Source organism: Trichoderma aggressivum (genome assembly GCF_033847375.1).
Source record: "Trichoderma aggressivum f. europaeum strain CBS 100526 chromosome Unknown scaffold_015, whole genome shotgun sequence".
Classification (NCBI taxonomy): domain Eukaryota; kingdom Fungi; phylum Ascomycota; class Sordariomycetes; order Hypocreales; family Hypocreaceae; genus Trichoderma; species Trichoderma aggressivum.
In genome coordinates this window covers 754,900-782,047 of record NW_026946381.1, presented here as the reverse complement: position 1 = coordinate 782,047, position 27,148 = coordinate 754,900, and the positions used below count along the sequence as shown (strand labels likewise).

General features: G+C 37.6%; 5 protein-coding genes across 5 annotated transcripts; 2 read left to right on the top strand and 3 right to left on the bottom strand.

Moving 5' to 3' along the window:
* Positions 1-11,179: 11,179 nt before the first annotated feature.
* On the top strand, positions 11,180-11,734 carry Triagg1_4835 (uncharacterized protein; the record flags this gene model as incomplete). The annotated part of the gene is made up of 1 exon (XM_062899282.1): positions 11,180-11,734. One exon carries the CDS (start codon positions 11,180-11,182, stop codon positions 11,732-11,734), a length of 555 nt encoding a protein of 184 aa, XP_062756415.1.
* A 2,165-nt stretch (positions 11,735-13,899) lies between these two features.
* Positions 13,900-15,831, bottom strand: Triagg1_4834 (uncharacterized protein; the record flags this gene model as incomplete). The annotated part of the gene is made up of 1 exon (XM_062899281.1): positions 13,900-15,831. The coding sequence occupies one exon, from the start codon at positions 15,829-15,831 to the stop codon at positions 13,900-13,902; it is 1,932 nt and encodes a 643-aa protein (XP_062756414.1).
* A 1,820-nt stretch (positions 15,832-17,651) lies between these two features.
* On the top strand, positions 17,652-18,059 carry Triagg1_4833 (uncharacterized protein; the record flags this gene model as incomplete). The annotated part of the gene is made up of 2 exons (XM_062899280.1): positions 17,652-17,875; positions 17,936-18,059. The coding sequence occupies 2 exons, from the start codon at positions 17,652-17,654 to the stop codon at positions 18,057-18,059; spliced, it is 348 nt and encodes a 115-aa protein (XP_062756413.1).
* A 745-nt stretch (positions 18,060-18,804) lies between these two features.
* On the bottom strand, positions 18,805-19,676 carry Triagg1_4832 (uncharacterized protein; the record flags this gene model as incomplete). The annotated part of the gene is made up of 3 exons (XM_062899279.1): positions 18,805-18,850; positions 18,900-19,275; positions 19,541-19,676. 3 exons carry the CDS (start codon positions 19,674-19,676, stop codon positions 18,805-18,807), a joined length of 558 nt encoding a protein of 185 aa, XP_062756412.1.
* A 4,001-nt stretch (positions 19,677-23,677) lies between these two features.
* Positions 23,678-25,390, bottom strand: Triagg1_4831 (uncharacterized protein; the record flags this gene model as incomplete). Its single annotated transcript, XM_062899278.1, has 1 exon — positions 23,678-25,390. One exon carries the CDS (start codon positions 25,388-25,390, stop codon positions 23,678-23,680), a length of 1,713 nt encoding a protein of 570 aa, XP_062756411.1.
* Between the last annotated feature and the right edge of the window lie 1,758 nt (positions 25,391-27,148).

Sequence of the window (27,148 nt, the reverse complement as noted above, 5' to 3'; positions counted from 1 at the left end):
TTTTACTAAAAGTAAAAAAGTAAAAAAACTTATTATAAAATATATAGCTTAATATTATCTAAAGTATTAAATTTTATAATTATAATAAATTAAAGTTTTACTTTAATATTTTATAATTAATTTAATAATTATATTAATTTATAATATAAAATTAATATTAAACTTAAAATTAATAATTATAATTATAATAGTAAATATTAAAAATATTTTTAATATAATTTTATAACATTATTTATTATTATAATTAAAAATACTAAAGTTAATTAAATAATATAATAAAATAAGTTAATTACTTTATAATTATAAAAGCTATTATTATTAAGTTTAAAAATATTAAGACTATAATAAAAAAACTTTACTATAATTTACTTTAAAGCTTATTTATATTTTTTATTTTTTTTTATTTTATATAAAACTTATTTATAAATTAAAAAATTAAAAAATATACTTTAATTATATAAATAACTATAGGCTTTTTTATATAAATAAAACTTTAAAGTAAATAACTAAAATAATATAATAATAATTAAATAAAGTAATTAAATAAAAAAAAAATAAAGTTTATTTTTTTTTTAAAAAATAAAAATATAATATTTTACTTACTAAAAGTTAAAAAAAAACCTTAAGTTATTAATATTTAAATATAAAAATATTATTATTAAGGTATTATAAGCTTTTTAATAATTAAGTATATATTTAAATTATATATTAAATTTTAAGTAATATATTAAAAATAAGGTTACTTAAGTTTATAAAATTATAAAATATATTAAAAAATTAAATAAAATATAAAAAAAAATACTTTTAGTAAATATAAAATTAATAATTATAATAATAATTAAAGCTAATATATACTTTAAGGCTAAAATTTAATACCCTAGGCTTAAGAAACCTAAGGCTAAGTATAAAAAAAATAATTTTTTAAAAGTTAATTTTAAATTATTTAACTTACTTTAAATTATATAAAAAATAATTAATATAATTATTTATAATTATTTTTTAATATAAAAAATAACCTTAATTATTATATTATTATAAAAGGCTAGTATATTTTTAATATAACTTTAGCTTAATATATAATAAAATAAGTTTTTTATTTAACTAAAAATACTTAATAAAAATTACTTTTTATTATATAAAGTAATATTAAATAAATTTATAAAAAATAAAAATATTTAATAATTTATAATTTTTTAAAAAGTTTATAATTTTATAAAAATTATATAACCCCTTTTATTAATATTATTAATTTATAATAGTAAAATATATATTACTTTTTAAATAAAAAATAAAAAAAAAGTAATTAATAATTTTAAAACTTAATTAAAAAAACTTTTAATAAAAAATATAATTATTTACTTTAATAACTTTAGTTTTGAAAAAAGCTTAAATATTGAAATTAATTATAAATATATAATATATTATAAAAAATAATTAATAATATAAAAAGTTATTAAACTTAAGAATATTAAAATTTTTAATATAAAAATTAAAAAAACTATTATAATTTTTACTATTATAATAAACTAAGTTACTTTTACTAAAGTTATTTTTAATATATATATTTATTTAAATAATATATTAATTATTTAATACCTAAGGGGTATAATTTCCTTAAGCTTATAAAATACTATATAAAAGTTTAAAAATATTATTAAAAATTACTTAAGTAAGATTTTTATTAAGTAAGTACTTAAATATATAAATATAAAAAAAAATAAACTTATTAATAAACTTATAAAAAAATAACATTTTTAAATAATTAATTTATTATAATAATTAATATTTAAAAATATATTTAAGTTTTTATTAAAATAGTTTTTTAAAATTAATAAAAATTAAAAATTAAAAAATAATATAAAAACTATAATTTATAAATTATTTTTAAATTTATAAATAAGTTTTAAAAACTTAATTAAAAAAAATTATATAAACTTTTTTTTAATTAAATTAAAATATAATAACTTTATTATATATTATAAATAATTTAATTATAAAAGTTATATTTATTATTAAAAGGTTTAGTAAAGCTATAATAGCTAAATTAAAGAAAAACTATACTCTAGCCTTTAGTTTAAAATCTAGAATTAATTTATAACTTAACTTAATTAGCTATAGTTAACTAAGTTAAACTTTAAAAATTTAGGCTATAAAGTATAATTAATTAAGGTTTAAGACTAAACTTAAAATATATAAAAAGGCCTAAATAATAAAGTTTAAATATAATATAACTAGCTTTAAGCCTATAACTTATAATTTAATAACTTAACTAAATTAAATAGGATTATTCTATTAGGTTATAAAAGGCAATAATAATCCTACTTAAAAATAAATTATATATATAATATAAAAGACTACTTAATAAAACTATATACTTACTTTTTCTTACCGCGCTTAAACTAAGATATTAATAAACCTAGTTTATTAATTAAGAGAGATAATTATTATAAAAGCTTCTAAGTAATAGCTATAACTTAACCTTAACCTAAGTAAAATAACTAAGTAAATAGCTAAATCTATAATTAATAAAATTATAAACCTATAATTAGAAGTTTTAAAAAAAGAAAGACTAAAGCTAGGTAAGGTAAAGTATAAGCTAAACTAGCTAAAGGGTATTAAAAACCCTAAGTTAAGTAAAGGGATTAAGAAAATTATTAAAAAAGCTAATAAAGTAGCTATATATAAAGGCTTTTTTATAATTAGTTTTTTTTAAGTAGTTTATTCTTTATACTTAGGAGAGATAATTTAATTATAAAAATATTTTTTTATATTATTAATAAAAAAAAAACCCTTAGCTTATTTATTATATTACTAAAGGGTTAAAGCTTTAATAATTAAATAATAACTTATTTATAAAAAAGTTAATAAATTTTTAAATAATAATTAAAAAAAATATATATATTAATTATACTTTTTTTATTATTATAATATAATAAAAAAAATATAAAATAATAATATAAGTTTTTTTTTATTTTTTTATATTTTTTAATTTAAATATAATTAATAATAAATTTTTAATAAATAAAAACTACTAGCCTTAAGAAAAATAAAACTTTAATATTCTTAAGTAATATATAATTAAATATTTTTTAATAAAAATTTATAATAATTACTTTTTAATTACTTTTTTATTTTTAATAATTAAATATTAAACCTTAAGTATATTTTTTTAACTTAATAATAATAAATATATATTTATATAAAAACTTATATTTTAAAAATAAAATATATAAGTTAATAATTTAAATAACTTAATTTTAGTTTTTTTTTTTAATAAATATAAACTTAAAAAAAAATATTTATTATAATATTTTTTTTCCTAAGGCCTAAGGTTTTTTTATTAATTAATTAATACTTAAGAATAAAGTATTAAATATAAATATATTTTATAATTAAATTTCTTAAAAAACTATTTTTAAAAATTCTTTTATAAAAACCTAGCTTTATTACTTAAATATTATATTTAATTACTTACTTAATATATAATATAAATATATTTACTTATATATTAAATAAATTAATAATAAATCTTAAATATAATTTATATAATTACTTAAATTAATATATATTTCTTATATATACTTATATTATTTTTAATTAAATATAAAAAAAAGTTAAAAACTTTTTTTTTATAAAACTTATATAAATATATTTAATATTAACTTATACTTATTAAAAAAACCTTTAAAGTTTTAGTATTATAATCTTTTTTTAATATAATAATTATATAAATATTATACTTTTAATAATATAGTTTTAAATAATAAGTTTTACTAAGTAAGTATATTACTAAGCGCCTTATACTCTACAGAAGGCCAGCCTAATAAAGCTATTAGTTAGGCCCCATGGCGTTAAAAATACAATAATAATAACAACAACAACAACAGCATCTTGTCAGGACGCGTCGCATTGTACCAGGGCCATTACTTGCCAGAACGCTCCGAATCAGAAGCTCAGTTGGTATAGTCAGTTATTTGGGAGAGTGGAGGCGAGTGTTTGACGAAGAAGAAATCATCTTCTTTCTTGGCCATTGTTCAAAATAGCAAAGGCGGTAAATGAAGGCATGTTTGTTGTACCGATTCGTTGTAATGTCAAGGGCAGTCGATTCGTGATTGTGTATTATAAACGCATGGCATGAGGCTAGAGGAAGAGTCATTAATATGTCAGATCCGTCAGCTATGAGACCTTGGATAATACCGTAGGGGAGGGACATCAACGTGATATCGCCCTGACAGCGTCATCGTTAATCCTTGGCGTTAGATGCAAGAGGAATTGCCCAGTTGTATGGGGGGCTCACTCACTCCTGGTGGTTCTGTCTGGTTGACGTACAAAGCTGCTGCATTCCAATCGTTAGGGTTGAGGAGATATGGGTGATCCCCCAATCCTCCTCATATGGCCTTAGTACCTACGCTAGTTGTTCAACCGAGGTCGAAATGTTCAATGTTTCTCGAGAAACAATGAACATATACGGACCTGTAATCGTAGAAAGATGATGGATCTGCGTATCAACGGCATCGAGTCGGTTCTGTAGAAGCAAAGATCAGACAAATTCGACTGCAAGTCATGGTGAATAAGACAAGAACAACCAAACAAGTATCATTCATTGTTGGTGTCGAGGTAGAGAGAAGTCTCTTAATATAGTTCCAGCTCTATGCATTCACCTGGGTCAAATGCTTGCAGCCGTGCCAGCTCAGCTCCGCTTAACAAAATGCTGCCTCATGCTGCAGCTCAACAAATGGCAAACATCTGCATTACCAGTAGTCCACTCAGGTCGGATACCTGCTTTCTTGTCACTCGTCCCTCTCGCGTTGCCTTCTAGGCAAGAATGCAAGGTTTTGATATCTTGGCGAATGACTTGCCGTAGTCTTCTAGCATATTGAGCATACCACATGCTTGTCGAGCTAAAGAGGCGCCGACTGATTTGCTGTTTACCTAGTTATGCTTGCAGATCTGTTTGCTTCTTTACCCACCGACTACTAATAGATGCATAAGCCTGGAGAATTTGCAGTTAGAGATAAGGTGTTTAATAGATTAAATAAAGAGAGTTAATATAAATAACTAAAGAAATAGTAAAAGAGTTTAAAAGTAAAATACTAGTGGGATAGTAGGCGGGGGGTATAAGAATAGAAGCTATTTTAAGACAGTTACGAAAATAAATATCTAAATTAATATTCCCGCTAGATAGCTATTTAGAATAAATAAAATAAGTGCTAGCACTGGCGGTGGCTTGATAGGCAGAGCCTGGCAGCTGCATAGGCAGATGTGTGTTTAAGGCCACGCGGCGTTTAATATATACAGCTGTTATTTTCTTTTTATTTACTTTAAAATTATAAACTTTATTTCTTTTACTTTTTATATTATAAGTTTACTACTTTAGTAATTAATTATAAAACCTTAATTATAATACTAATATATATTAATAAATACTTTCTTAAAAAGTTAATAAAATAGCTACTTTAGTATTATAAATAGTTAACTTAGTAGTAGTAATATATACTTTACCTTAAGATATTATATTCCTTAATAAAGTAGTATAAAAGAGAGAGTATTATAAAAGGTTTATATATAGCTACTAAGGCGTAAATATAATTAACTACTTTAATACTACCTTTATAAAGAATTAACTATATTATTAAATATTAATAGTTAAAGTATTTTAACTTATAAATATAAGTATAAATAAATATTAATTATACTTTAATATATATATAAATAAATATTTTACTATAAGAGTAGTTAAAGTAAAATACTAGCTAAAGTAAGAAAATTATTATAATTTTTTAAAAAAAGTAATAAAAATAGCTAAATAAATATACTACTTTAGGGTTTATTATATTATACCTATAATAAACCTTATAGTAGCTATAGTAGTTAATAAAATTAAGGATATAAATATAAAGGGTATTAATAATATTTTAGTTTTAATACTATATTATAAGGTATTTATTTTTACCTTTACTACTATTTAGCTATAGTGCCTTTTATAAAAAATCCTATAAATAAACTATATATATATAAAACCCCCCTTTATAAATAAACTAAATACTATTCTTAAAGCTATTAGTAACTTTAATAAGGAGAATACTAAAGATATATAAATAAAAAATATATATTAAACTAATAATTAGTATTTCCTTTTAAAATATATAAAGTAGTTTAATATTATAGGAGTATATTTTTATAAACTAATACTACTAATACTTATTATTACTATTATATAAAAGTTAATTACTAAATATAAAGTAATTATATAAATAGAAGATTTTATTAACTATATTATAATAAAAAAATAAGATAAAGCTAAAAATACTTAATTAATAGAATTACTAATACTATAACTTATTACTATTTTACTAAGTAACCTTAAAGAGTAAGTAGTAATATTTATAAAATAAATAAGAAATATAAAACTAAAAGAATAAGTAAAAAGAGTAATTAATAATAAGATAAAAGAAAAATAAATAAAGATAAAGGAGTATTCTAAATAGTATTAGTAATTTGCGAAGGGACTATTTAAAATAGTAATAAATAAATTTTACTTAATAATTAAAACGGATAGAATTATAAAATATATAGCGAAAGTAAAGCTATATATTATAATATATTAACTATATTTTATTTATAAGGAGAGAAAAAAAGTAACTGTAAGAAATATAAAGGTAAAGGCTATAAGAGCTGTGAATACACTAACAAAGAGACTTATGCGAGTTAAGGCTTTTATTATATAGAAAATTAACTTATTAGTTAATATATCTAAGCCTACTATTAATTAATAATTAACGGAGAAAATTACGTAACTTAAGGCTATTATATAAAAGATTAAGTTATTAGTTAATGTATTTAAGCTTACTATTAATAAAAAATTAGAAGTAGTTATTAAGAAGTTTATTAAAAAGGCGATAAAAAGGTAACTAAGTTTACTTATTGATGTTAATGGTAATAGTAAATAATTACGAATTAATAATGAAGATAAGGATAAAGATAAGGATGAAGATAAGGATAAAGATAATAATAAAGGTAATACTAAAGATAATGCTGAAGATAATAATAATAAGCCTAGCCCTAAGCGCTGCCTTATAGAGAGTAATAACTAAAAGCAGGCTAATAATATTTTTAGTAATAATATACTATTATAAGAACTATGGGATCTAGTTAAGGTTTAATAAACTCTACCTTACCTATATATTAACTTAAGGTTATTATATTTTTATATAAATAAATAATAGGCAGATTACTATTTTTATATTATTAATTATTATAATATATTAGTTTATTTCTATAATTTTAGCTATATAGTTTTTATTTAATATATTTACTTTTACTTCTTTAATAAATAAACTATCTTTTCTATTTAGTTTATCGCCGTCTTATAATACTGTAGTTAATAATGCGCCTGTCCCTTTATTCACTAGGTCGCAATTTAGCAAGTCAGTCAGGCAGTGGGAAAATTTCCTTTATTCTTTCGTTTCTTTCCATAATCAAATAATTCAGCATGGAACTTCCTTGTCTGGCAAATATCGCAAGGCAGTTTATAATAAACAACGCACGGCGTATATCTATTCACGCGGGCCTTGCTTGGCGAAAACGCCCTGGGAAATTAGCTTATGGTCGGGACGACCATTATTTTTGAAATGCGGTATATCAGTTTATCCCCTGTGTCTGGGAGACATTTGGGCAATGACTATTTCACGCAATTAAGTTTGCAGTTAACCAAGGACAGAGGATTGATTAAGATAATTATATTTTTTAAAACAGGGGCAGTTGTTATAGTACTATAACAGATAGATACGTAGATAGTATTAGTCTTTTAGCCTAATACTATAGTAGATAGATAGCTTAAGTTATATATTATAATATACTATTATACTTCTTTATATTATCTCCTATTCCCTTTATATAGTTAATATTATTTATATTATACTACTAATTTATTTAGAAATAATAATTTTAGTTAACTTTTTATAGCCTAGCTAGTTTATTAACCTTATTATCCTTCTTAATCTAGGTAACTGGAATAATAATAATATCCTTAGCCTTAAATTTAGTTATAAAATTAGTCTTATAATTAGTCTCTGGGTTAATTTTAAAGGTAATAGTAGCTATTATAGTAGCTATTATAGCAGAGGCTCCTATGGATTTTCTTAAAAATATTCCTACTAGGAGTAAAATTTATTATAATTAAGCTTTATAATTTTAAAGGTTTTATATAGAGTTATTAAGTATATAATAAGCTAGGGCGCTATATTATAATTAAATATAGATTAATAGGATTAGTAGTATATATATATAAACTTTAGTATAAGTATAAATTACTATAGTATAAATAAAAAGACTTTTTATTTAACTTAGTTAACTATTATATTTATAAAATTACTTTAGTAAATAAATAAATAATTATTAAAATAAAGTAATTACTTAAGATATTATACTTCTTAAAACTTATACTTTTAGTATATTACTTCTAGGGTATATAATAATTAGAAAAATATTATTAATAAATTAATAAATTTTAGTAAATATAGCCCCTAAATATTAATTATAAGTTAGTTAAATAAATATAGTAATAATAGAATTTTATATTTATATTAATTTAGCTAATAAAGGATACTAATTAAAGTTAGCTATTATTTATAAATTAACTAAAGAATAAAACTTTTAGGAATACTTACTAAACCCTATAATTATAATAATAAATACTACCTATAGAATACCTTATCTACTCCTCTTCTAACTTATTATTAACTATTCCTTTACCTAATTTATCTTTATTTATATTATTACTAATATCCTCTATAGCATTATCTAAAATACTACTATCTCTATCTCCGTTATTATTAGCATTAGTTCACTCTAGCGTATTTAGGATAGTGTAAACTAAGTTTAGTCTATCGCGCTCTACTTTCTTATAATTATCTACGTCCTATTTTATACTATCTAATTAAAGTATATTAGATCGTAATATAGACGCAGAAGTATATAATAAATAAAGATCGCAAAATAAACGAATTTTTACGTTCCGATGATATAAAAATGGAGTTTCGAGGTGGAGGAGAAAATGGATTGAGATTTCGGAGAGGGGGCAGCTATATACGGTACTGCCCAAGGGCTGGGCTTTCCTTGGATTGCTGAGAGTTTCCCTATTACATATAGAAGGGAACAGTCTCAATTTCGACCGGGACCTTTGAGAGATTTGGTTTCTTGTTCGATTGTTTGGCCGGGTTGATGAGGCGGCCCTAGAAACAGGCGCTGGTATACATCTCTTGATTGCCTAGAGTAGAGTATAGAGTCGGCAGACCACTGGCATCCCCGCTAAGGGTTGTATAATAGTCAATCTTCTTGCGTTATCAGATAGACTTGGTTTTCTGGTCATATGATGCATTTTCGTCTGGATGCACTGCAATAGTGGTTGATGTCGTGATGTTGGGCCCCGGTGGCAGAATTTGGCGGTGAGCCATGAATGTGGGGCAAGGATTGCTGTATGGGTAATGTCCCAAATAGGCAATGATATATAGGTATATCGTCAAACCGCTGACCACTGGCAGTTTGACAGGATTTTACGGCATGAGGATTGATGATATCGAGTAGATAGTATTTCCTATTCATAATTCTACGTACTTTACTTCTTGGAGAGATTCGGGGTCTGCAGCTTAGAGCTGCGTTAGTCAATTTGTTGGCATCCCCCGCGACGTTGAACAGCACACATAATTCTCTTTTACGAAGAACTGGAGCCGACTGACGGATAATGATTCTGAGATTGCGGAGCTGCCTGTCGATTTTGCCTTTGGCCCGTCAGGGGGACGCAGTGGAGATGATTTGATGCAGGCAACACGTGATACTGCTACATAAGGACAAGTGATTCAGTGCACATTTTGAGAGACGGGGCTGGAGAGAGGGAGGAAGAGAGGAAAAGATAGAGGATATAATTAGATTAAAGCGGAACGGACAGGCATGGGATTATAAAATAGATGTGCTTTGATTCGTAGATTGGGAGTTGCAGTCATGGTTTTGGTCCACTGTGGATGCGGTTGGACAAGGAAGACTTGCCGGCCTGGCAATGTAGCCTTCTAATGACGCGGTATTGGGGTCTGTGTCCGCCAATGTTTGACAATGAACATCAATAATGCGCCGCCGAGCCAGTTCATGACCAGTGAGAACATTGGCTGCTTTGCCTAGCCAACATGTCATGGAAATAGCCGTTTAGAAATCCACTGTATCTATGTTTCGCTTCTTCTTTTGACTTGGCGAAGTCAAAGTTAAACTATTTACGTGGGACATCTGGAAAAGCATAATACAAATAACCTGCTCCGTCTAGTCGATGCATTCTCATCGCATCATTAATTCCGATTTCAGACTGAATTTGTTAAGTCGCCGCTGCGAACGAACATGACATAGAGAAAGAAGGGGGATACGCGGCCGGCGCCCCTTCCGTAAGCTACCTAGGCATCAACTTTTGTAATTTTAGTACCTACCTGGTAGCTGACTGTCTAAGTGGTGCGGCAATTTTGGCTGATGAGAGCTACTAGGTACCAAGATGAACTATAAATGCCACCCAAAGATTTGCAGTAAAGCCTTATAGGCACCTAGTAGTGATACATTGCTATAGTGTCTGAACTGTGCCGGAGGGGATTGCTAACCGGCACACTAAGTTGGCTGTACAGTATCCCATATCAAAAAATTCGCAGATATGGGTACGGTGAGAAAGTAGCGATAGTAGAAGAAACAGGTACTAAGTAGCGATAGCGGAAGTGGGTATCTGGTAGTGATGGTAGCAGAAAGTATAGATAGTAGCAGAAGGTATAGATAGTAGTAGAAAGTATCGATAGTAGCAAAAAGTATCGATAGTAGAAGGCGTGAACCTTAAAGAATCAGACAATTAGCAGTCGCTAGGATGCTAAATAGCTAATTCAGGTGCCGACTTCCATTAACGATACTTTTGCCATTAATACCTTCTCGTCATGAAGCTTCGAGCTCTCAACGAAGAAGGCATTTTGAACCTTTATCTGAAAAACCTAGAAGCTGGTTGATTCCAAGATTTTCATTATTCTTTGCCTAGGTATATAAAGGGCGACATGGACGCATAGAGACCATCTGTGTCCTCCTCAAGACAAATACGCCTTACTTCTCCCCCATATCACCAAGGAAGTCAAAACTCCCAAAAACGTGTAACAGTGCAATCACAATGTCGCTGGAATCAACGCATCGCCCCTATTCTCCAGGGGAGCAGGAGAAAGCCGAGTACTATGACGGGTTGCGCAATCAACCTAGGCTGATTGCCCGGACAAGCGCCACTCTCTTTGTTCCCAATAGTAGTCGCGATACATACTACTTCGACAAACATTACAAGCAAAGGGAGCCAATCACCTGTCACGAGATAATAACGAAATACAGTCAAGCTTTTGCGGCGGGCATCATATCTATCTTGGGAGATTACCCGTGGCATCGCTTCTATCTCATTCGCATAAAAGACGAGATGGTCATGGGAAGACCTGTTGTATTCGTCATCGAGACGCTCACAGACTCAGAGTCTTGGGAAGAATCTATCGAGGTTGCGCTATCTTATCGAAACGCCATTCGTTCGATGGGAATAGCGGATGTCGAGGTCGAGATTCAGCAGGTGACTCAAGAACCATTTGCTACCACCAAAGAACTAGACGCCTTCATAGACACCGCCTCCAAAGCAGTCGCCTCCACGCCATCCATGGTGGGAGAGCACGACAGTCGAGTGCTCCTCTAGGAAGCCGTTGAGAATGTCCTTCCGTTCTCGTCTCACATTGGATGTGAAATCCACAACATAGAGTCTGACAAATCGGGCACTATGGGTCTTCATCTACGATTAGGAGATGAGGGCGCACCCTACGGTTTAACATGTCGACACGTCGATCTTGAGAAGCCCTCTGATACGTCGGTCGATATTAACATTGACATTTCGGGCGACAAGACTATGTTGGTTCGGCAGTGAACCTCAAAGACAGCAGCGAATCTAGTTGACGACGGAGTTGGCCTGGAAGATTACTGCAGAAAGATGTACGAAGATCTGGCAAAAAAGATATACGAATGGGATAAGTGGTATAGCGCAACGGAAGAGACCGCAGAGGCTAAAAAATCTCGTCCCAACTTCTGAAGAGCGAGAGCTTCTGCCGAAACTAGGCAGTCTTATGTCCTAAGTCACCTAAGCGGCTAGCCTCATACTGCCGATGCTGTATAAATCCTGAATTATTAGGCACGTGGCTTATGCACCCTTATATGCGAAATTATTGCGAGAACTGCTTTTAGTTGGGCCTTGGTTAGGCTAGATATAGTTAATAATCTTACTGCTTAGCGTATTAACAAGGTGTTTATTGGCTATTAAGAGGCGGGAATACGTAATAACTGAGTTCTTGTGAATAATATAAAGAAATAACAGCAATTTATGTTGAGAGATTTGTTAAAGCTATTAGATTACATAAGCTTTGATAGATTCCTTTAGATTACTGGAGTTGTCCCTACGCTGATAGATGGGAAAGCTGTAAGGTTAGCGGTTGGGTTATAGTGTATAAGTATAAATTTTAGTTTGGATTTTAGTTTTAGTATGATAAATAAAGTACTGGCAGTTTGATAGGATTTGACGGGAGAAGGGCTGGTAGTATAGGAGTGGATTGTCTTTGGTGACAAGGATCGGACCTGCTTTAGTGCTAAGGGAGATTCGGGGACCGCAGTTTGGGACTACAGCGGTCGATTTGTTGGCATAATAACTGGTGGTGCTGCTATATCAGAGACTCCATGTCACTTCATGCACAATGCTCCAATTGCAACGGAGAACGATGCTGAGATTGCAGAGGCTTCTACCAGTGCGCCTTTTGGAGTCGATGCCCAAAGAGATCTAACTTTATCATGACGGCAGAGTACCTTTTTGAGAGCATCGAGAAACTCACAGGACGAACGCCGCATATCCTATAGGAATATAGCTATAGTAGCAGATATTAGAGGAATCTAATCAAAGTACCATATACTAGAGAAAACTGCTATAATATCAGATAGTAGAAGAATGTTGCTGTAGTAGCAGAAAGTAATGACAGTAGCAGATACTCAAAATCTTTCGAACAGACCAATCATGCTATCTGCAGCTTAGAAGAGTATAAATGGACGAAAAAGAGTATCACGAGTAAAGGCAGCTCGAGAAAACACAAATCCCAAATTCTAAACTATATCCATCCAATCTGATGAAACTTTATTCCTTCCGTTTCCATCCTCGAATCACGTCCATATGTGACTTACTTCTGTTTGGCCCAAGCCATCGCTCCACAAGGGAGCTGTAGATAATCGTTGTCCAACATGGAGGCCTTAGTAGTTGCTATGGGGTCCCAGTATGGAAGGTTAGAGAATCACTTCAGTGCCGGCAGAGGTTCGGGCTCTACGATCTGAGGCCACAATGGCTGTTTCATAACGCGATATGGGCGGCGGGTGTTTGACTATGTGTGAAGTGAAACTAGGATCACATTCACGCTTCAACTCGGGGTGAACCAAATAAAGCTATGCTATTGGCTTTGTATAGAAACATCAAGCGGTGCTCAAGGAATATACCGCATAGTGGATCGGGGAATTATTACAGAAGATGATCAATGCCAAAGGACTGGGATCTTATTTTATATATCTGAATTTACTATATCAGGCAAGCTATAAGACTATGCAATTTGTGATAGCGATGGTGAGATGAAATAAATAACCAAGACTGAAAAGCAGATGACGTTCATTCTTAGAACCGAGTAGACTGGCTGCATATGATGCGCAACCTTTAATATACTATGCGAACCTTATGGTTGAAGAGTTTCCCTCCTACTTCAGGCACCTGAACTAATTCTAGTTTAACAGCACTCCAATATGGCAGTTAAACTTCACAGTTTCGCAGTAAGAACTGTATAATTAGGGTGTGACGATGTTAAACGCCGAGTTGGGAACTTCAACGAAAGACGTAATGACATCCCAGTTCCCGGTGTCTCCCACGGTAACAAGATCATATTGGTCGAGCTTGGTGGGTTCACCGGCCGCCGCACTTCCAACAATCTCCACGAGAGTCTTGTGATCAGTCCATACCGTAAGTCCGACATTCTTATCCCGGGGCTCCGAAGGAGACGCATATGGGACGGCGAGTCCAGTCAAGGCTCCGTTGCTTAGCCTCAAATGCCACCCGGCCTTGGTCGATTCCAATCGTTTTGGCATGTCTTGCACCATGAAATCGATGGTGACACCAGCGTGCTTACCCGCATCTGGCCCATACAGACGTATGGCAAGCGTGTCAAACAGTTGATCTAGACCCAGAGCGATCAGAGACTTGGAATCCATCGTATTGAGCACTGGCTGAGATCCGTTTCTCAACTCGTAAGCTCCAACAAGATAAAAGTTGCGCCAGGTGCCATTTTCTGCTCCATATCCTAACTCTTGATAGACCTCAGCTAGCACCGACTTTGCCTCGTCTTGATTGGGAGACTGTGAGAAAATGATATGGTTTAAAAGAGTTGCCGCGAAACGCAAGTTTTTACGGGCCTGGTAATCTCGGGCCAACTGCAAAACTTTGTCACTTCCTCCCATGGACTGAACGTATTCGGCTGCCTCTTCAACAGGAGGAAGTTTCCACAGATTTGCCGGGTTGCCATCAAACCAGCCCATATACTTGTCGTAGATTCCTTTGACATTGTGGCTGACAGAACCATAATAGCCGCTCAGATTCGTCCGCAAAGCCAAGTTCGGAGGTGTTTGGATGTCTTCTGCAATTTCCATTGGAGTACTGCCGTTATTCATCATCCGAAGCGTTTCATTATGAAGATAGGCATAGTAGTCGCGCTGTTCTGATAGGAAGATGTTGACTAAATCTTCGTCACCTTGCTTCCAGGTGGGCCAATGGTGGGTGGCGAACACCACATCAGTCCTGTGTCCAAATAGAGAGATGGATTCATCGAGATACCGTGACCAGAGTCGAGCATCACGAACTGGCGCACCTCTCAGGGTCTGAATATTGTGTAACGTATGGTTTGCGTTCTCGGCCATGCAGAGAGCAGAGTAATCCGGGAAGAAGAAGTTTACTTCTGCAGGAGCTTCCGTACCGGGCGTCAGTTGGCAGATAACCTGCAAGCCCTGAATGCCTGGCCTGAGCGCACCATCGTTTGTAATAATCTGGTTCGGTGCAACTAAGCTGCTTGCCCCCGTGGATAAGGCCTGTCCAAGGCCACAGCCGATCTGGCCAGTGGGCGATTTATCCAATGCTTCTCCATACATGTAAATGGCCCGACGGGACATTGCTGACCATGCGTACACATTCTCGCTCACTGCGTGTTCGAGGAAGCCGTCTGGGCCAATAACTCGAATATCCGGGTTATTCGCAAGTTCTATGACGGCCTGTGCGCCACCGAAATGATCAGCGTGGCAATGGGTATAGAAAAGAGCGATGATTTCCGGTTTGTGGCCATGCTGACTTTCATGATACTCCTGGTATAGCTTAAGTGCTTTGCGCGCGGTTTCAACAGAGGTCAAGCAGTCGATAATGACGATTTTATTTGTATTCGGGAGTTGAACAATACTCATGTTGGCCAAGTCAAGCCCGCGTACTTGATAGATACCATCAACAACACGATAGAGACCAGGCGTTACGCTGCAGAGCTGGCCCTGTCTCCATAGAGAGGGGTTGGCAGTTTCGGGACAATCGTTCTCAAGGAAATCATAAGCTTGCGCATCCCAGACAACTATATTATTGGTGTCTGAATGGATTAATGGATCCTGTAAAGGTGCTACCAGCCCGCGTTGGGCGAACTCAAAGTCGTGGTTGTTGGGGTCCATCTTAATGAAGGTATTCAGAGACATTTTGTTAAGAATGAGATGGGGAGGGAAAACGATAGAATGATTTTTTTCCGATGCTAGATATCGAGTTGTATCTTCCCATGTGCTGAAACTATCAAGAGGAATGCGGATCCTTTATACCCCAAAAGCCACACATACTTTTACCTCTCTCATTACGCAATCATGTAGTCACGGGCGGAAGAGGTTGTTAGTAATTCAACGTAAAGCATTTATGAGTAATAAAACCAACGGTTTCCTATGGTTTCATTCGTGGCTTTGTATAATTGGACCGCGTAGGGGTAGTGTTTAATATGCTTATGTGGTCTCGCAGGATATCACATCTCTAGGCGGTCAACTATCTAATGAATGCAGGGAGTTTGAAGTAATTGGACGGATATATAAAGTCGCGTTAGCCTCATGTCTCTGTCTGCCTATCATTGAGTGTATATGGCCAAGGTATCGAGCTTAGATGAATGTGAAGTCATGCAGTGATATTGCATTGCCTCTATCATCTGCATGCATGTCATTCCTGCAAGCCAGGGTACAGCCCAGTAAGCAGCATCGACTTATAAAAGATGAATCGGATACATCCGATCGGATGCACCACAAGTGAGTAGGTATGGTGAAATGCTTCCCTGCACTGTTTTATGCTAGAGTGTAGAAGATCTCGAAACAAGGGCCGATAAAGGAAGAAGGCTTAGGATTCACCAAGGTTTGTTGTTGTGTGTAATCTAGCACGGCATCACGGTTGGCCCGGATAAATGATATTAGCTGCTAGATTACGAGAAACACAGTTATTGCCCAATCCCGACCCATCTGTCCAGTTGCTGGGTGGCTGTTTTGGTGTAATTATTTATGCGCGGAGATATGAGCCTGCTCGTCTTTGGCACTACTTGTATAATTAAGGCACGCTGCAAAGTCTCATTACACAAGAGAAAACAGCGGAGTCCATGCATGTCTCACATATTATTACGTTGGACATTGTTACACTGCAGCATGCAGCTGATGTAATTCGTGTTACCTCTGCAGAATATGCGGAACCAGAAACATGACTTGGCATTAATTCTAGCCCATGGAGAAAGGATTCAGATTGCTAGTAATGTGAGACAATCACACAATGGTGCTACTCAAACATTCCTCTTGAGAGACGTGTTGGAGCCTGCGAAGATCCTCAGGACACGCTGGAAAACCCAGTACACGAGATACACCACAGCCATGTGTTTATTGCTGGGCTTCACAGCGGGGCGTGCTACCCATGTAAGATCCGCGATCCCCAATTGTCTAAGAATAGCCTCGCCACGGACATCAGCCCCCTCCTTGTCCTGTGCGACGAGCCGTGACAATGACGGCGCGCAATAACTGGCTGCATATAGGTACTAGCTATAGGAAAAATCGTTGTCGTTTAATCGAAACCCCACAATGTAGAGGCAGAAGCTTATGGCCTCCGGAACTCGTGTTTCCCCGTCTTATTCTACACTTTAAGCTTATCCGGACAACAGCTTCTATAATAGGAAGTAGAAGCGGAATCGCTTCCCAGACGCTCCACTTTCTTAGCAGACGCAAAAGACTCACAGCGATCGCCATGGTAGTATGAAAGCAGCTAGTATAATCTTTTTGTAGCTAAATTCTTTCTTATACAAACGAATATGACCATCTAAGAGGTATTAATAGACTAGCAGTACTTGAAAACAGAGTACTGATGCATTTGTGGGCCGATTCCTCTCCAGAATTGGGCGATGATCCGACGTCTGGAAAGATATATAAAGGGTCTATTTCCCTTGTGTCTTGGGAAATTCTACAACTCTTGAAGCGATATATATCTGTATCCTTGGCCACTCTCCAACATGAAGACCACTACTACAATCCTCTGCGTGGCCCTTCCACTTCTCGCCAGCGCGGCCCCTCCAACCCTCAACAAAAGGGTGATGTGCAATGTCTTCAACAACGACGGCGCTGTGCACTGCAGAAGCAGCCCGAAATTTAGCGCTAAATCAGTGACTACGATTGGTGACGGAGATGCTTGGGACTTTTCCTGCTACAAGTCGGGAGACTGCTACGAAGGGGTTTGGTACGTCTGCCCCTCGGCTCATCATGAATGCGAGTAATGGCTAACACCAACTATGACCAGCTCTTGGGACTATAACTGGGAATTGAAATGCTACATCAATGGGTTTTATACTTCAGATCAGTGCAACTCCAGTAATGCTCTCTCCTCCCTGACTATTTCCAGTTCTGAGACTGACAATCTGTGACTTTGGTGCAGAAAACCTCCCCAAGTGTTGATGAGTATAAAGGGCGTATTCATATGGGCCTGGAGGGTATTTTATAGAGATATAATGTCACAATGAATATGAAAAGATGGAATGGATATTAGTATATCTCGAGGGCAATTTCTTGGCGCGCAGAGCCCAATATACAATGAGAATACTTGTTCAGCACCCCAATTTTGCTATCTAACTCCTACATGAGATCTCTTCAGCTGTCTACTACTGTCACTTCTTTGATCTATCATTGCTGTTCTTTCCTAGTATCACTACTATTTTCTGGTATCGCTACTCTCTTTTAGTATTACTACTAGGTAGTCTATTCTAGTAGCGCTACTCTCTTCTAGTACAGCTACTCTCTTCTAGTATAGCTACTCTCTTCTAGTATAGTTACTTTTGTTATTGTCTGAAAATCTATGATACTAGCCCTACCTCGCTCCAGTATTTGGTGAATATTATAAATTTATATTCAAGGCAAACTCTGGTCTCAATGCTGACGAGGTTCTTTTCGTCTCCCCTAAACCCATCTCGTAAATTGCGTCCTTATTAACCTCATATACCTCCCAATATACCTGTAAATTGAGTGTAGGAGACGTATCAGTATATGAGACTCGTGTCGAGCTTCCAAGGTAACTGTCCGAATATTATATTGCCTTATATAGCCCACGACACAGGTTGTCGGATATCCTATCTCTCTATTCTAAGTGTCATTCATTCTTCGAGCAATGGCCAATTAGTTAATCCCCAATTGCATAAACACCATAAGAATAGCAGCGTACCTAAACGGTTAGCATGTCATTCTAACAGATGTCGAATAGTTCTACTTACGCTGCCGTCGCTCCCAAAGCTTCAAAAGGTTTCGCTACCATTCCAAAAGATAGCACAAGCAGAAACACGACGATAAAGACAGTTATGACTATGAGCTTCGATTGGAGATTTGTTGTTGACTGAAGGATCCAGAGTGGTGTCACGAGCATAGCAAGACCAATCGTCGTGGTAATAAGAGAAATAAAGAGATCCAACCGCTTTTCGGAGAAGTAGGTGACATTTTCTATATCGTGTGCAGACAAATTTCCTCTTTTCGTTTCCCAGAGGCTCATCGTTCGAAAGATACGCGAGCTGTCCATAACGCGGCGTAGTGGCGGCTTTTCCTTTTGAACCACACATATGAGGTCGTCGTCAGTTCGGGTCTTCCGGGTAGCTTCTGTCTCAGCGCAAGCATGTTCATAGCCATTTGGATGCCCATGCACACTACCATAGTGCAAATATTGCTGCTCATTTTCGCAAATAGCACGATGAGCATGATTAGCATGCCAACGGAAAATATTTTTGATGTCTTGTGATGGAGCTGGTTTATAACATCGTAGAGTGGATTGCTGAAGTATAAATTCATCTGCGAAATAATGTTAATAAGAAGGGAAAACTTCCAGGAGATCATATTTCTCGTTATATATGCTTTATTAACCTACTATACTTTCTTAGCTTCTCTGCAATACAGGATATGAGCTCTTCACGATCCTTCTCGTCTCCCTCAAAACGTCCGTTGTGAATTTGGGCTTCACCTTCATACTTATTGTCTAATTCGTTCAGCTGTCGCTCAAGCATCACGAGCTGGTTTTGAAGGGCCAAAGAGATCCGAACATTTAGCACTGAAAAACGACGAAGGATAAAGAAGCCATCATCAGAGGAAATAAATCTCGAATACCCACGGTAGCCGACATATTTCCAAGGCACGGTCTGCTCCAGCGAGCGTCTGGTCTGAGTTTCATCCCCCACCGGCCTTGCAGTAAATTCCCCTGTGATATTACTTCTAGCAGTTGGCGGACGCGGAGACGACGAGTGGTCTGCCATATTACAAGCCTGTCCACCTTTCAGAGAGCTATAAGTCGTGGCATTTGTTGGCGACGATATTGGATATAAAAAAGTGAGACGAACAAAAGAGCAACAACCAAGGCTTGGTCAGCTTGTCCGTCTTGCATTTTGTAACGCGCAACGTCTTCTTTACTAGTGTTTGCCTCTGTAACAGAGCCTTATGACGTGTACAACTGGCTGCATATGCAGCTAATCATTCGACAAATAACGGCTTATTATTGTGATCACGCTATGTAGGATGCACCTCTCGATGTTACTCCCTGGTTAACGTGATTGGCCTACGTTCATGTGGCGGAGTGTAAACTTAGACAAGGCTTTCTCCGAGGGCAGAGGGGCTCAGCCCCAACCAACAAAATGAGCATTCAAGACGATTGGCTCACATGAGAGGCGAGGCAGAACAAAATGAGGCTGAGGCATGCAGCTGCTGCAGTAGTCAAACACAATCAGTCAATGGGATTCAACAAGATCAGGTATCTTATAAACCGTGTTCCCCCCGTTTTTTTACTAAGACATTAGAATCTTTTCCTGCACTACTAGTTATTGAATATAGCTTCCATTATCCTCTTCAAATGTCCCCGCCCCGCAAATCACAGACCTATGCCTTAGACAGGTACGGCGGGCATGTTCAACTAGATTGGGAGTACGGGTGGGCAGCTATGCGTGGGCCGCCGCCACCAGCATTGAACATCCAACCACACACTCCTGTTCAAGGGAGTGCAGTTCCGGAAGCCAAAACCCAAGGGGCAGACCATCTCTCGTCTCCTGCGGCGAATGTTCACATGAATTTATTGTCCTTCCACAGAGAGTTTACGGGGCCGCCACCACCGGAATTAAGCATACCGCCTGGCTTCATTCAAGGGAGCGTAGTTCTAGCAGCCCACCCCGAAGGAAGCGCAGCTCCAGAGGCCCATACTCAAGGAAGCATAGTTCCAGAAGCTCGCATTCGGGAAAACAAAGCTTCAGAAAAGAGTGGCAGAAGAGGCATCGCAACTCGGATTTCAAGCCTTCTTGGACTCTCATGGCTAAGACGCGGGGACCGAGAGCAGCACAAGCGAAGGAGTCGGCGGAACATCAAAGGACAAGCAAAACGAGAGAAAAGAGAAGTGACAAGATGATTCGAGGACGCAGGTAAGAAAGGGAGGCTACAACGACTGAAAGAAAAGAAACTTTGATGAACATCTAGAAGATGGTAACGGAGACGAAGAGGGTGTGGCTTCAGAGACAACATGGCTTTGTGATTCAATGCAAAGTCTGGCGAGTAATGCTGAATAAAACCGTTAAAAACAGGATACAGTTGAAAATATGGCGGTAAAGGGAGACCCATAGTCTGCTTACTACTGGGTTTTAACTCCTTCGTTATGAAGTAAATGTAGGGAAATGCTATGCAGCACCACAGTGACTGCGTGAAGTTGGAGCATTGAATCTGGATGTGGAGGAAAGTCGTATAACTATGTTCCGCTACTGTTTACTACTATAACTATATTTATCTAGGATCTGCTGCTATAGCTATATACTTTGAGTATTTACTACTATACATAACTATGGCTCGACTAGTACTTAGTATCGTCATCACGAGAAGAAGTATCTTCTATTATTTGCTACCATCATTATTGCCCTCTTTCAGCACAGAGTCCGTGAAGAGCGCCCAAACATCTTTGACCTCCACCATATAGACAGAGTTGCAGAATATGGCAACAAAAGCGTTCGTTCCGATGACGACGACGTTGATGGAGGAAAGGGAGCAGCCGAAGACGAAGATATGGAAAATGCCTAGGTATGGCGTTAAATCGGGGATATCAACCGTGTTTTGGGCCTTCGTTTGGGTGTTATCATTCATCTCACCCAAGGGGGTTTTTGGTATTGCGACTATGAGTTTCGCAAAAAAGGCAAGTTTATTTAAAAAAAACCCCCCCCCCAAAGGACATTTTCAACAGAAGATATTCAGTCGTTCAACAGATATCATCGTTCAGAGAGGCTTTTTTTTCCCGCGAGTTGATATACTGAGGTATACAAGGGTGGTCTGTCGGTAGCTAATGGGTAAAGTGTTCTTACACTATGGCACTTGGTTGAGCATAACGTCTAAAAGGAAGAGGCCTTGATGAATATGTAAAACATGGCAATGACGGGGTGGGAGGGGGGAGAAGGGGAGTGATTTTGGATACAATATGGTCTTGTGGTTTGATGCAAAGTCTGGTGAGCGGCGCTAACGAAATTGTTAAAGAGAATAGGGGATGGTGGAGAACGTAGCGGGAGAGAGAGAGAGTTACTTTACTGTCTATATACCATTGCCTTGTTGTTATTTCGTTGCAACGCAAATATAATGCTGCAATTAAACACAGCCCTCCCTCATGATGTGTATAGCTAACTGCATGTGTAGCCGATAGTTCAACGAATAAAAGATGCCACCTTCTGGACCGATGATTGGTCTACAATAATACGGTATCGTAAGACTGGGCATAAAAGACAAGGCTGCCTATAGGCAAAGGCGCAGCTCCAATTGAACTGAGGCCTAATCAATAAAAGAAGAAGAAAGCGAGGCAGAGGAGAATTGACATTGGTAGGACGCGGCCGCTTAAGATGCTTAAATAGGAGCCATTCCCCTAGAACCATCATGTCTTTCCAGCTCTCTATTCAAAAAGAAAAATGTCTTTGTAATATTTATTAATCATTATCTCTGATATCCACGGGGTCTCTTTCAAATGTTCGATTTCGGTTTGAAAAGAGGCCGAGTGCGTCCAGTCCTAGTGACTCCACGGCCGACGGCTCCACGGCCAGCGGCAGCGAGGGTAACAGCAAACTGGAGCTCTACTAAAAGAGCTATGGACGATCCACCTCCACCAAAGTTAACTACACAATCCATTCCCACTCCTAGAAGCTCAGCCCCAGAGTTAGTGGCGGGGAGCGTATCGGTACAGGCCTCGGGCTCTCTTTAACAAAAGAGTCCAGCGCAACAAGAAAGGGAAGGCCAGCTACAATGGGAGGAGAGGAGACTGGAGGCAAGGCTAGAGGCAAGGCCGGAAGAAATCCAGAGAAGAAGTGACGACGGGGAAAAGAAGAAAGAAAAGAAGAAGAAGAAGAGTGGTCTAATGAGTTTTATGCGCAGTATCCGGTTGCTGATTTATGAAAGGTCGCGAGCGGCGTTGACCGGAATGTTTAGAGAGAGAGGAAGACGTGGAAAGACACGAGGAGGGTTAAATGGATGACCTCTGCATAAGCCGAATACATTGCCAAGTCTCTAAATGAACATAAAACTGCCAAAGTAGCATTCTTTCTTTCGAGGAAGTCATATAGATATAAATACTAGTTGGAATGTAACGTTGACTATTTAACATGTCGATGACTACATGTTCAGCAGGCGATGATCATTGCGAGATGCGAGATGAGTTATCTCTACTATTTACTACTTTCTTTCTTGAACTTTCTCTAAGCTTTGCTCGTGGTCATATGAATGGGAACCAATAGGCGCCTAAAGATAGCTCCCCTATGCTACGAATATTGGTGCAGACTACCGGTGCTAGATAGTCAACTTGAGATATCAACTAACAATCTCCAAAAGCAGTAATACCAGAAACACGCATAATTACTCAATCACGAAAATGCAAAGATTACACCCAAACATAAAAAATGTCGTTTTTCTCGGCCGTTGAGTCATTTAATCATCCATATATACAAATCAATCACCCCAAGCCCTGAATCCCATCCCAAAAACGCCCATATCCATCACCTTTTCCTTTTTACACTCGCAAAGCGTCCTTATTCTTAACGATCCACTGATAACTATCATCCCTAAAATCATCCGCCAACAGACTCTGCGAATTCGCAGTCTCAAACCACATGAGCTGATGGTTATCAGTCCACTTCGGCCAATTGGCGTATCCCTTGACACCAACATTCGGATCAAGATTATACAAAAAGTTGAAAATGTATGTCCGCGTGCTCTTCATCGCATTGTTAGGCAATATGCCGTAGAAGATTTGGATAATGTCCGAGGCGTGGAACGTTCCCAAGAACGGGGTGCCGTAGTCGTACGAGGAGAGATACGACCAGATGGGCACGCTGGGGTTGAGCTTGGAGGCCACGGTGAGCTCCATTCGCCTGGTGAGAGTAAAGACGAGGTCGCCGAGCAGCGCTGCCGTGCGCTTGAAGCCCGGGTAGAGATCGTTGAAGATGCTCGTGCGGAAGGGGCTGCCGCTGGAGATGGCCGTGTCGTACGTGTTGACCAGCTCCGTCAGCTGGTTCTTTGTGGCGTTGGAAAACATGTACTGAGACAGCCAGTTGACGAGAGTTGATGAGCTGGTCACGTTGTTCTGGAAGACGGAAAACAAGGTGCCCTCGTCTTCTTGGTCACCCACAATCATGGGCACCGGATAGTATTTTCCCTGTTCTAGCAAAGCGTCAGGGCTATCCTGGAGAATCACGCCATCTGGTCTGGGCAGGTAAGACAGCCCGAGAGAGTTGTAGGAGAAGATGCTCGGGACCGAGTTGACAGCGCTGAGGAACGTGTTGTACGGGAGTTTGCGAAGACACGCCAGAGTATCCGCCGAGCCGCTGCAGCCAGCCTTGCTGACAACGTTGTTATAGACTGCCTGAGCCTTGGGAGAATCGATGCGCTCAGCAGGCGCAGCGGTGCCAGAGTTCATGATGGCACCGCGGAACAGAGGCTTGTTGTTGTATGTGGCATTGCCTCCGTACAACAGCATCTGGTCAAAGACGGACATGGCGCCGGCAGACTCTCCCCAGATGGTGACCTTGTCCGGATCACCGCCAAAGGCCGCAATGTTGTCCGCCACCCACTGAAGACCCATACGCTGATCCAAGAGTCCCACGTTGGCGCTGCCATTCTTGAGAATCTCGGCGCCGGGCATGAACCCGAAACCAGCAACGCGGTAGTTGACAGCCACGTAGATAAAGGGCTGTCCTTGGGAAACAGCAGAAGAGAGAAGGCTGGAACCGTCGTACGTGACGGTAGCGCCAAGCTGGAATCCTCCGCCGTAGATCCAAAAGGCAACGGGCAGCTTGTCGCCAGCCTTTGTCCCCTTGGGCCGCTGAACCGAAATGTTTAGACAGTCTTCCTGGCCGGTGATGGGCTGCAGGAAGGGAAACTGTAGGAAGCTCCCTAGAAGCTGGATAATGATGTTTGACGAGCCTGTGGAAATGAACATTTGCGGGCAAGCGGGAGGAAGCAAAGGAGTATTGAAAGTGCCCAAGGGTTTGGATAGCTTCTGGGGAGGAGCCAGCCTCAAGTTGCCGACTGGCGGGTCAGCGAAAGGAATTCCATTGAAGGTGTCGATGCCCGCGATAGAGCTACCGACGATGTTTCCAGAAGCAATCTGTACGCTGACGGGGGACCGAGCCTCAATCTGCTTCTCGACCTTCTCTGGAGTTGGGGCTGCGACAACAAAGGAAGAGAAGCCCAGGAGGGCGGGAAGGGCTCTGGACAGCTTCATGTTGAAGACTCAACAAAACGCTGGAGATGGGAAGAGAGGGCGAGGGGGATTTGATTGATGAGACAGCAGATAAACGTGAGATGGGGACATTGATATTGTTTATATACTTCAGCCGTGTACGAGTACGAGCTACCCATTCCGCAAAACCAATGTTGCGGGGGGTATCGCGAGTTCAGCCCACAAGGAACCCAGCCATCTCGGTATTATTTTTTCCACAGAATTCTTAGCACCGGCTGCGCTTCTACTCTTCGGATAGTCTGTCGATGAGTGCATAAACCATCTCCACCCATCCAGCAACTTACACGACTTGGCAGAGGGGGGGAGGACTGTCCTACTCTACTTTGTAACTTTCTAGCTGGCCTCGAATGCATCGGCTCAGAGGGTTGGAAAGGGAAAGGCCACAACTCTCATCACCGTTGCCGCCCACTTATTTGAAAAGAGAAAAAAAGAAAATGGAAGACTTACGAGTATTGCCAAGCCCCAGGTCGGATGGATACAAGTACAAGGGAGGGCTACACTGCATTTCTCTCTTAAGACACACAAAAAACGGGCCGTTCGTGTGTTCCCCCCCATTGCCGCGCACTGATGGTCCCGTGCCGTCCAGGTGGAGCTTGTCAAAAGCATCTCAGTGATTTAGTCGCCGCTGCTTCTGTCAAGATGGCTTCTCACCCCGCCTTTGGACAAGTGAAATTCTCTTATGAGCTGCCTAGAAGAGCCAAAGAGGCTTCTCGAGTTATGCCTATTTCCCCGTGGGGGGGAGACAGAATGCGGGGTGTAAGTGCGACGCCGACAGGGGTTGATTGGGAGCTATTGAAAGTGTGTTCGAACAAAACTCCTCAAGCAATTTGGGGGGAAGCACATGAAAAAAAAAAAAAAAGAGGGTGAAGGAAGCTTAGAAGATGCTGCAGACAAGCTCTCGATGGAGGTTGGAGGAGCCGAGGTCTGTCGTTTCTGGGGTGGCACACCACAAGTTCCTTAGTTGAGGAGTGGATAGTGTCAGCTCAGGCACGAAGATGGCAGATGCGGAGTAGTCAAGCGTCTTCCGATGCTATTGGATGCCCATGTTAAGAAACTGAGGCTGCAAGGGTTCTCGTCATGATCGACACATGTCATTGGCAGCTTGGGAGAAACGTGCAGCTGCGCAACGCAAGCCACCGGCGCCAAAGCTTAGCGGAAAGTCCAGGCCCTGCTGATCTGATCCTTGCAAGCAGCCTGTCTGACTTTGCTTTTGTCTTTGTCTTTGTCACTTTCGGTTGATTCCTTCAGGTGGCTTCACGTGTTGCTGACTTGGGTATTGTGGGTAGTGAGCTTATACTTGTGGGTTGAAGGATGAGCGGGTGGAAACGATGAAGCGGCAGAGAGAGGACGCCAAGATCAGGTATGAAATTTACACCTTACAGCTTCACATGTCTTTGTGTCGTTGAGCGTCGAATGTCTCGAACGACACGAACACGATAGTCTAGATATCACAGTAAGAATTGTCAATATTAGAAAGACATCACGTAACATGAGGTGATGTAGCACGGTAATCTCTTCGTGGCTGCATATACTCGTATCGTCGTGTGTCACGATGTAATCTCCGAGATGCTACATCAATAAACCTTCCGATGTCGCTTCAGTTGCACGAGAATTGCCATTCACATGCTTGCATAGTGTAAGTCAATCGAAAGAGATAAGATGAATTGATTAGAAATGAAAATTTGTTCAAGGAATGCATTGTTATCTCGACATGGCACACTTAATGGAACATTAAATTGG